Source organism: Daktulosphaira vitifoliae, unplaced genomic scaffold, assembly GCF_025091365.1.
Source record: "Daktulosphaira vitifoliae isolate Bord-2020 unplaced genomic scaffold, ASM2509136v1 Scaffold_1, whole genome shotgun sequence".
Taxonomy (NCBI): Eukaryota; Metazoa; Arthropoda; class Insecta; order Hemiptera; family Phylloxeridae; genus Daktulosphaira; species Daktulosphaira vitifoliae.
The window spans coordinates 46,952,958-46,964,706 of NW_026099572.1; the positions used below are offsets into that span (position 1 = coordinate 46,952,958).

The 11,749-nt window shown below is 32.7% G+C and overlaps 1 protein-coding gene across 1 annotated transcript; it reads left to right on the top strand.

Annotated features, from left to right (window-relative positions):
• Window positions 1-7,178: 7,178 nt before the first annotated feature.
• On the top strand, window positions 7,179-11,478 carry LOC126893684 (ATP-binding cassette sub-family F member 2). Its single transcript, XM_050664098.1, has 13 exons — window positions 7,179-7,354; window positions 7,760-7,908; window positions 7,992-8,198; window positions 8,265-8,453; window positions 8,638-8,778; window positions 9,004-9,130; window positions 9,198-9,300; window positions 9,362-9,457; window positions 9,709-9,888; window positions 9,949-10,089; window positions 10,213-10,404; window positions 10,978-11,181; window positions 11,252-11,478. The coding sequence occupies exons 2-13, from the start codon at window positions 7,761-7,763 to the stop codon at window positions 11,378-11,380; spliced, it is 1,857 nt and encodes a 618-aa protein (XP_050520055.1). The 5' UTR covers window positions 7,179-7,354; window position 7,760; the 3' UTR covers window positions 11,381-11,478.
• The last annotated feature ends 271 nt before the right edge of the window (window positions 11,479-11,749 follow it).

An 11,749-nucleotide genomic window follows, 5' to 3' on the forward strand; every position in this document is an offset into this window, starting at 1 on the left:
GCGTCGTACACTCGGTCCTCCTGTACGGGTCCCCGGTTTGGGCGGATACTCTTGAGTATTCGTCCAAAAACCGTGAAGCCCTGCTCAGGGTGCAGAGGCGGGCGGCGATCCGGACTGTTTCGGCGTACCGAACGGTGTCCGGAGTGGCGGCGGGTATCCTGTCGTCACTGCCGCCCGCCGACCTGCTCGCCGAGGAACGCGCCGCCGGGCATGAGCTCCGCCGAGAGCGAAACCGGTCCCTCGAACCCGAGGACCGGCTAGCGCTCAGGCGGATGACCATGTTCCGGTGGCGGACTCGCCTCTCGGAGGAAACGAGAGGCGAGTGGACCAGGTCCCTCATAGGACCCGATCGGCTGGACAGGTGGGTGGACCGGACTCACGGTGAGATGACTTATCGTCTCACCCAAGTGATGTCCGGCCACGGCTGCTTTAACGAGTACTTACACCGTATTCGTAAAGCAGCCGCGCCGACGTGCGACCACTGTTCGGATCGCCCGGGAGAGGCTGATAGCGCTTTGCACACCCTCTTCCGGTGCGAGGCGTGGGCCCAGGAACGGGACTCTTTGGAGTCTCAACTAGGGTCCACGTTCCGAGTCGGGTCCATGGTGGACCTGATGTTGAGGAGCCGGGAGGCGTGGAGGCTCGTCCAGGTGTTCGCCGAATCCATCTTGAAAAAGAAGGAGGAAGCTGAACGCCTGAGACAGAGGCAGCCGCGCCGCCCGGTACAGGAGGACCTAAGGCGCTGGTTTAGGCCGGCGCCTTAGGTACTAGTGTTTATATGTTTTATGTTTTTGTGAGTTATTTTTGCCCCTTCGCTTTTAACGGAGGAGGCCACACCACGTTGTGAATCAGCTCTTGATTAATTTCGGGCTGATTCACAACGTGGTGGTGTGAATTTTAGAGACGGCGTGGGCCGCCCTGAAGTAATACCTCACGGTAGTTCCAGGGCGGTCCACAGTTGCGCCGGTCGGTTTAAAAAAAAAAAAAAAAGGGTGTCCTTCCCTGCGTTTTACCTACCGCCAGGGCATTTGTTTTCGGTGTTACCTTCACCTAGGTGGTTGCCTTACCAGGCTATCGGGCCCACCCGCCCGTTATGAAATTACACTCGATCGCTACCGCTTATTCGTCCACTCTAGGAGAGGCTTATATCACGGCTACCCTACATATCTGCAGGGTTTGCGAGCGAACGAGGGGCTCGCTGTCCGCGACCGCTTATTCGTCAGTCCAAATTAATGGACTGCTTATTTCGCGGCTAACCTGCATATCTGCAGGCCGTTCCTTTATCCGCAGCCTGAGGACGCGACCGATTCCCCGAGCTAGGGAAACTGCGTACGTGCCGACGTTTCGTAGCCCAGTCGAGCCCGATCACACCGACACTAGCACAGCGCAACGGGTCCACAGCATGCCGGCGGGGAAAAAAAAAAAAAAGTATACGCCCCCCACCAACCGCCGGCACTGGGGCATCCGATTCCCCTGATGCAGTAACCTTTACTACGTCCGATGACATTTCATAAAATAAAATATGATTTGGGGGGGGGCTGCCCTCATATCTAGTGAGCGGCTAACTTCACTGGTTGCGTTGCCGTTTAACTCCGTTCACACCCAAACGCTACCGCTTATTCGTCCATAAAGGCTTATTTCACGGCTATCCTGTATATTTACAGGATTAACAAGCGTTTGGGTGGCTCGCTGTCCGCGACCGCTTATTCGTCAGTCCAAATTAATGGACTGCTTATTTCGCGGCTAACCTGCATATCTGCAGGCCGTTCCTTTATCCGCAGCCTGAGGACGCGACCGATTCCCCGAGCTAGGGAAACTGCGTACGTGCCGACGTTTCGTAGCCCAGTCGAGCCCGATCACACCGACACTAGCACAGCGCAACGGGTCCACAGCATGCCGGCGGGGAAAAAAAAAAAAAAGTATACGCCCCCCACCAACCGCCGGCACTGGGGCATCCGATTCCCCTGATGCAGTAACCTTTACTACGTCCGATGACATTTCATAAAATAAAATATGATTTGGGGGGGGGCTGCCCTCATATCTAGTGAGCGGCTAACTTCACTGGTTGCGTTGCCGTTTAACTCCGTTCACACCCAAACGCTACCGCTTATTCGTCCATAAAGGCTTATTTCACGGCTATCCTGTATATTTACAGGATTAACAAGCGTTTGGGTGGCTCGCTGTCCGCGACCGCTTATTCGTCAGTCCAAGTTAATGGACTGCTTATTTCGCGGCTAACCTGCATATCTGCAGGTCGTTCCTCTATCCGCAACCTGAGGACGCGCCCGTATGACGCGTTAATAATAAGCCGTTATGACGTCATACCTAAACTTTGATATTAGGGTAAGCCCTATGGTGGGCGGCACTAGCTGACGTCAGAATTCAACACTGACCTAATGTAAGCCCTATGACGTTATACCCGAACCTACTACAGCTGGCCCGTTACACACACACAATCCCTATGACGTCACGCTAACTACATAGAATTATGAACACAGGGGTATTCATCATTTACGAAATATCGACTTAAACTTAAACGACAGCGTCGGGGGTAAATTGGCACACCGGTATATAGGGTTATGACATATCAAACGCGCGGACTCGGCGCGTACTATACGTACACTGAACCGTTACATCACGCCTTTACTCTATGCTATGATAAGATGAACCCAATGACATGATTGTGCCGTCGGCAATGACGCTGTCATGTACGACCCTATACCCTACGACTACAATGTCGGGCGGTGCTTCATCGATCAGCGCAAAGGCTCCCTAACTCCATCGTCAGTGATCTCACTACCGACAAGTCGATGTCGGGTTGATCAAAAAAAAAAAAAAAGTTCGTTTTCCAGAGTACCTACACGCTAACGGTGTTCTAAATTTATAAACTTAAGAATGAAATTGAAGTACTATTTAATATGAGTAAAACAGTGCTAGTTCCACAGTGATAGCTTATTTGGATGTGAAGTTATAGGCTCTAGAACATAGGCTGTTTTTTCATGTTTTTAATTATAAAAAATGCACTATCTGGTAAAAAAACAATAATAAAAAAAAATATATATTATTTTTGTTGTCAATGACCTTTAAGAAGTCTATGATATAAATTTCATAAATTTCTGAACTATACCAGCACACACATTAGGTGATTCCACATGGAATGACCCATACTAGTTCTTCTTGATAGTAGTTATCTATATTCTATGGGTATTCTCTATAGATCTTGTAAACATGGATAGGACATTGATGCTTTATCAGTGAAGACTGTGGTGATAGTAAATTGAGACTATTTGCTTACATTATTACATGATAACGTTTAGTTTTTAGTTTTTAATGGTTTGTAATTATTAATTAGTATAAGTTATGTAATGTATAATAATAATGTAAAACTTAAAACAATTATTCTTCCCAAAACTTATAAAATATATAGTATAACAGTAACAAACATAAATTAATCGTGATAAAAATGAATAGTTTTTGTTAGTTTGGCTCTTGTTTTAATGCGTTCTTCATTTCATATTCTAACTTTGTGATACATTCTAACATCTAAATACTTCAATACTATTAAATTTATCATATTTTTTTTGTGGTCATTTTCAAACCAAGCAATATCTCCATAAGTTACTTTAGAAAATATGTTATAACTTCTATATAGTTCAGTTTTAACTTTAATTAAAAAAAAATTGTATGGATTTTTTGAATGGATGTGATTAGTGTACTGTTTAAATATTTTTTCAGTTACATTACAGATTATCTCAACATCAGGACTTGGTTTTGTGAGATTACCACGATTCTTAATTTCTGTCTAACTATTCTTGTGAGTAGATAAAATTAAGCTAAGTTTACATTCATCACAATGAATTTTTATAGGTACCTTTTTGGCTACAATCCCAGCTATGTATGTTGATACCCCATTAACAAATTAGCTCGAATGTATACAATTCTCAAAGTAGTCATGATCAACCAATGTTTTTGATGGACACCATTTAAATGTTAAGTTCAAAGAATCTTCATTTCTTTCTTTTAATTTTGTTGTTGATAAAAATTTAGTATTATCTAACATACAATTTCCATGCATAGATTCTGTTATTTCATTATGAATCAATACTCTCTTAAATGCAGTAATAAATTGCCTACAAGTTGGGTTATCATTAAATCCTCCTCTACTTCTAAAAGCGCTAAATGTAGTTTCAATGTAGTCCTGCGATATTTTGTAAGTAAGTAAAAATTCCATCGGTGTTGTTTCAATAAGCAATTTATACAATCTTAAAGAGTTTTCAAGAGAAAATAAAAGACCAACAAATCCTGTTCTTCTTTGTGACGTAACTACTGATATATTATCTTCAAATGTTAGACTCATTATATAATGTCTAAATTTCTCTGCAAAACATGTATAACTTGCCAATGTTTCTACAGATATTGATTTATTAAACGGCTTCTTGGAAAATCTATATCTACTATTAGTTATGTCGAAAGCATTATTAATCATAGTACAAAATTCTGCAGCAGCTAAGGAATTTTTAAAAGTGCTATCAATTGTTGATAAATATTTCAAAGAATCAGCAACACTCTGACTTAAAGTTTGAGCTGCTAAACGTACATTCATTTTTTCATTGAAAAAATTAATATGCCGAAAAGTCAGTTTATTAGCTGCTCGAAGTCTTTAAATAGATTGTACATCAACTAATTTTACTAAATATTCCCATTCTATAAGTTCACCTTTACTATTTTTTATAACTTTTCTATGATTAAATGCATTTCTTATTAATTTAAGCATGTGTGCTGGGTCATAGAAAATAAATATTTTTTGATCAGGTGTATCAGGAATTTTATGCAAAATATATGTTTGTGAATTCTCTATAGTTAACTTAGCACCAAGAGCATTGCACATGGCTGTATTTACGTGTGCTCCATTAAAAGTTAATGAATGAATTTTGACATTATTATCTCTAAGTAATATTAATGATTTTTCTAATAGATTATCCCTCTCTTTGCCATTTAAAGAATCAATTAAGAAGTAACCTATTGGCAGTTTCCAATAACCATTCAATGCTACTACCAAGAACACAAGTGCGCTTATCATAATTAAAATGTAAACAAACGGCCTCAATTTCTTATCAGTTCAGGACCGCGAAAACACAAGGGCCTCAAATACGAATGTCCTACCCATGTTTATAAGATCTATGTTATTCTCATAGATTAAATACATATAGATACACCACGCCGTACACAATTTTTGCAGTCCAATTTTTATCATGAATGGACTCAGGGAAACAATGCACTGTACGATGGCGATTGTGCTGATAGATAGCGTAAATTTTGAGTGCTTCTATTGGTTGAAATATACGTGGTATTTTAAATCTTTAATAATTATTAAATGAATGTATGATGCACATAATTAAACAGTTATTGTTATACACGTTAATTGTATTTTATGACATAATGTAAGGTTTTTTATGATTTTAACTCTTTGTAATTATTTTTTCATTGAAATTTCATTAAATTTTTTATTTCAATACTATACTAAGAATCCTTAATAGGACTTTGACATAAAATATAGTATTACAGTACAAGACTAAACTGTTGGCCACTAAATATTTTTATAAATTATTTTAAACAGAAAGTAGTGGCAGATAAATTATTTTGTAATTAGGATGAGTTGAAAAATCTTTATGATAAAAATCATCCTTTTTCTTATGCTTTATATAGTAAAAATCCCAATCAATTAAACTGTCTATAACAAGCCAACATTATTATTAGTGACCTTAGATTATCACAACCTATTAAAAGATATGGTGTAAAACCACCATGTTTTAATGGTTTGCTATGGAGTATCAACGCTGTTATAATGTTATTTCAGCAACAGCAAAATTTAAGATACGATTATTTAATAACTAGTAGGTTAAACCAGGATGTTTTAGAAAACACTTTTTCAGTTTATCGTCAAAGGGGAGGTTTTAATAAGAATTCTACGGCTAGGACTTTCAGGGTATCATCATTTAGAATTCGAGCTAAACACAATTTAATGAGATGATCTGAAACCTCAAATTGTGAGCTAGATGATGACACTAATATTTTGGATTTACCTTTATCTTCCACTGACGAAATTACAACTGAAAATCCTATAGATTCCGATTATAGTTCAGACACATCTGAAATATCTTCCTTCTCTAATTTCTGTCCTACTATACAAGAACAACTGATTTCTGTTCCTACATTAACTTTAAAGACCTACTCAAATGTATATTTTGTGGGGTATCTCGGTAAAAAATTGTTAGATAAATTTCCATGTAAACCATGTGAAATTTATGAAAGAGGATTGTTAAGTCCTATGTAACTATCGTTATCAACATGTACGTGGACGGTCGTTGACCACCACTTTTACTTAAGTCAGTCGGCGGCGTGCCTTCTTATCGTATAGTTATAGCTAAAACGAATAAAAAATTGACTTACAAATGTTCGTAGTTTTACTTAAAATTTAAAATTAAGAAAACCCAAAAATCTGTTCAACCAGAAAAAAGACATACAGTCCACAACAAAGATACAAATCTTTTTAATGACAAAGAATTTTTAATTTTTTATAAAATATTTCAAACACAAAATCAAATAATTACTAGTAAGTTGAAAAAAAACAAAAGAAATTTGAATACATTTTGTTACTAATGCTCAACAGATAATTCATCATTTTATAAATGAAAAATCGTATACAACACAATTGAGTTTTAAATTAAATAGTATAATCACAAATTAATTATATCCTATTATAAATACTAAAGACACGTCGCGCCTGGCAGACCGTACCTTTAGCCGTACATCAATAATCGCGGCTATTACTTGAATATCAACAAACTGGACAGTTATTATTAAATATTTAATATTTCTAAAGAGGTATAGCGCTATCTCTACGGTTATAAATTAACAAAAAATCGGTTGCCAATTGTCTGAATCCCGTAGCCTATCTATGTGTATTTAATCTATGCTAAAACTCAATAAGAATTTTTTTCATGCAAAAATAAAATTTGTCAATTATAATAGAATTTTTAAAAGAACTTATATATTCATTCATTTATGTCATAATATTATTGAATAGTATTCATATCATGTACTTTTTATCAAAAAATATGTTGAACTGTTAATATTTTTTAAGGTTATTTCTTATCGTCATATAAAATTACTCATAACTTCAAAGTGTAGTTTTAAATACTAAAATTGTAAAAACTCGTGTATTATTACCGTCGGTAATTTGCCGAGTGTTTTATGTTAGTTCTTAATTACTGTTATTTTACTTTTTCGTACGTTAAACTATTAGTATAATTTAAACAAATCTTTAATTAAATTGATAATCTGACTTTTCCAGGTAAATATTTACATACTAATTATCTTTTTTCCATTATATTGTATAATATTAATCTATTGTCTATATTTTTATTAAATAAAATATTTCCTAATGTATTTATATTTATATTTTTATGATTATTATTATTTAAAATTTAATTTTAGCTCAATTTTTATTGGTATTAATTTAAAAATTATTTCATTTTTATTCCTTATAATTACACTAATTATTATGAACTAATAATAATTTGTGTAATTTGTAATTGATGGTCTTCAAATTAAAATGATACTTTTATTTAACTGATATATTAAAATCTTTATTTTGAATCAATTTTATCATTAAGTATTCTTCAATCTTTACTTAATAATTTTTAATGTTGTGAATTTACATAATTTTAATATTTATTATTATCAAATAATATTTCAGTATGCCATCCGATGCTAAAAAAAGACAGCAAGCACAAAAGAAAAATGCAGCTAAAGCTCGGCAAACTACTAAAACAGTTCCACAAAAAGCCAATGAAACTAATGGAACATTAAATGGTAGTGATTCTAATGTTCCCATTAGTGAAGAAGGTACTTTAATGATGTTATTGCTATTATTTACTTTAAAATAGTTGTTATAAGTGTGCTATATTAATTAATTAAATTCAATTTAGAGTTATTATGTAAGAAATTGGAAGCTGATGCAAAATTAAATGCTGAGGCACGTGCATGTACTGGTAGTTTAGCATCACATCCTAGATCTAGAGATATTAAAATTGATAATTTATCTATAAGTTTTCATGGCTGTGAGTTATTACAAGATACAATGTTAGAGTTAAATTGTGGCCGACGATATGGTCTAATTGGACTTAACGGAAGTGGTAATTTTTTACAAAATTTATTTTAAATTTTTATGTTCTTAGCTTATTTGCACTTTGTTTATTTAGGAAAATCAACACTTTTATCAGTATTAGGAAATCGTGAAGTTCCAATTCCAGAACAAATTGACATTTTTCACTTGACTAGAGAAATGCCAGCATCTGAAAAATCTGCACTTCAATGCGTAATGGAAGTAGATCAAGAAAAAATTAGACTTGAAAAATTAGTGGATGAACTTGTAGCATGTACTGATGATGGTAAATTTTAACTTTTTTTTTATATTATTATAATATTTTTATTAGATGGTTTATCAAAACTTAATTTTTTACTTTTTGTTAAATCACCAATACTATAAATTAAAATTTTTCTTTTAATTAATTAACATATTAACCTAAAAACATTTTTGGAAGATTTACATAGTTGAATTACTTAAAATTTTAGAGTCTCAAGAACAACTTATGGATATTTATGAAAGATTAGATGATATTAGTGCTGATACTGCTGAGGCTCGAGCTGCTAATATATTGCACGGTCTTGGCTTTACAAAAGAAATGCAAAACAAAAAGACTAAAGATTTTTCAGGTAATACATTTTTATTATTTAGTTGAATTATATAAGGTATTCATAAAGTAAAGATCATTAATCATTCTTTCCAATTTATTATAATTGTCCTGATTAATTTTTAAACACTCTGTTTATTGGTTTTTATTCATATTTAAACATAAATATTCTAATATGAATATTTTATAATTATAATTTTACTTTAACATTGTATTAAAGATAACATGTATACCTTTCTTTTTTTAGGAGGTTGGAGGATGCGAATTGCTTTGGCTAGAGCACTTTATGTTACTCCTCATTTATTATTACTTGATGAGCCAACAAATCATTTAGATTTGGATGCTTGTGTATGGCTTGAAGAAGAATTAAAAACGTAGGTTGCTAATAGATTTCTTTATCTATAGTAATAATAATGGAATAATTCTTTATTTTAATTTTAGATACAAAAGAATATTAGTAATTATATCTCACTCTCAAGATTTTTTGAATGGAATATGCACCAATACCATTCATTTGGATAAAAAAAGGCTCAAGTACTATGGTGTATGTCAAACAACATTAATTTTTTTTTTAATTTATTGCTAATTCATTAATTTTGTTTTAGGGTAATTATGATGCTTTTGTGCGAACAAGAGTAGAACAGCTAGAAAACCAAATGAAACAATACAATTGGGAACAAGATCAAATATCTCATATGAAAGTAATTTAAATTGTGATAATATTAATTAAAATGTTTGACATTTGATTTATTATTATAGTATAAATTTCTAATTAGATTAATTATAAATTAATTATAGTAATGTCTTTATTGAATAATAGTTGCCATCCTATAGTTTTATTTTAATTGGCAGTTTGAAATTGATTTATTTTAATTATATACCCTATCTAACTTAATCATTTTTATTTTTATTTAATTGAAATGTTTTAAGATAATTTCATTTTTAATTTAAGAATTATATTGCTCGATTCGGACATGGAAGTGCTAAACTTGCTAGACAAGCTCAAAGTAAAGAAAAAACATTAGCCAAAATGGTTGCTCAAGGTCTAACTGAAAAAGTTACCAATGATAAATTAGTAACTTTTCATTTTCCTTCTTGTGGGACTATACCACCGCCTGTTATTATGGTTCAGGTATTTATTAAAATTTTATTTGTTTTAAAATTATTTTAATTTTTTTTTCATATCATCTAGAATGTCAGTTTTCAATATAATGAAAATACACCATATATTTATAAAAACTTAGAATTTGGTATTGATTTGGATACAAGACTTGCATTAGTAGGACCTAATGGAGCAGGAAAAAGTACCCTTTTGAAATTATTGTATGGTGAAGTAAGTAAACTTATTTTAGTTAAATTAAATAATTTATTAATATTTAAATATAATGTTATTTATGATAATCTAGTGATTTATTAATTTATGCTAAATTATCAGTAATACAAACATTTTGTTTAGTTATTCCCTACTGAAGGAATGATTCGTAAGAATTCTCATCTACGAATTGCTAGGTATCATCAACATCTTCATGAATTGCTTGACTTAGATCTGTCACCACTTGATTACATGATGCAATCATTTCCAGAAGTTAAAGAACGAGAAGAAATGAGAAAAATTATTGGTCGTTATGGATTAACTGGAAGGCAACAAGTTGGTTAATTTTTATTTTTTATAATATTTAGATCCAATTTTTTATAGTCCGTTAAAATGTCTATTTTTTGGCAATTTTAAACATAGAAATAACTATTTTTAATTAATAAAAAAACAAAAACTTAATAAAAACTTTGATTATTTTTGTTGATTTCCATAAATTAATATAATTTATTTATATGTTTATAATACTGGGTGTTTCATTATTCTACTACCTTAATTTTTGTAGTATATTAAAATTAATACATAATTTTGTATTACATTTTCATGTATAAAGTCATTGTATGTTACATTCTATTCTAATTTATATACATTATTATAAGTATTTGTTTTAATTAACTTAAGATACACTGTCAAATGGGGCAACTAGAGATAATTTAAATATCTATTATCATTTTGTCATATTAATCTAGAGCACTAGTAAAATATTTACAAGTATTGTTAAGCAATACAAAATATTTCTTCACAAAAATTAAGAATTGAAATCTGTAAAATATTTAACTGTCCCCTATTTTAATCACTCCTTGATAGTAATTTTAATCTCAACAAATATTTATATTTTAATTATTACAGGTTTGTCCTATTCGTCAACTAAGTGATGGTCAAAGATGTAGAGTAGTATTTGCATACTTGGCTTGGCAAGTTCCTCACTTATTACTTCTTGATGAACCTACTAACCATTTAGATATGGAGACCATTGATTCTTTGGCAGATGCTATAAATGACTTTGATGGAGGCATGGTTTTAGTTAGTCACGACTTTAGGCTTATTTCTCAAGTACATAAATTAAATTTTTCTGCTTTCTCTAAATAGTTTTAAGAGTTAATTATTATTGGTATAATTTTAGGTAGCTGAAGAAATTTGGGTTTGTGAAAAAGGTACAGTCACTAAATGGCAATCAGGTATTTTGGATTACAAAGAACATTTGAAAAAGAAGGTTTTGAAAAATAATGCTGATGCTGCTATCAAACGTTAATATAACAATTCTTAAATTTTTTTTTGAGTTCTGCAGTTTAACAACTTTTGAGTGTTGAGGAGTTTTATGATAATAAAATATACTCAATTATATTTTAATGCATTCATTGTTATTTCATGTGTAAACATTTTAGTTTATTTTCAACCCATAATTTGTATTTATTCTAGCTAATTAATACTTAATTACCATTACTTAACATTAATGAAAACTAATACAGTGTTAATAAGCATATTTAAATATCGCCATAGTAGTTGGGAAAAAATTATTATATGATATTAGTTTTCACAGGCCTGAATTGTACTAGTAAGTTACTAAGAAAATTTCAGTAGCCTATTCTAAATTGAGATTTATTAAAAATATTCAGAATTT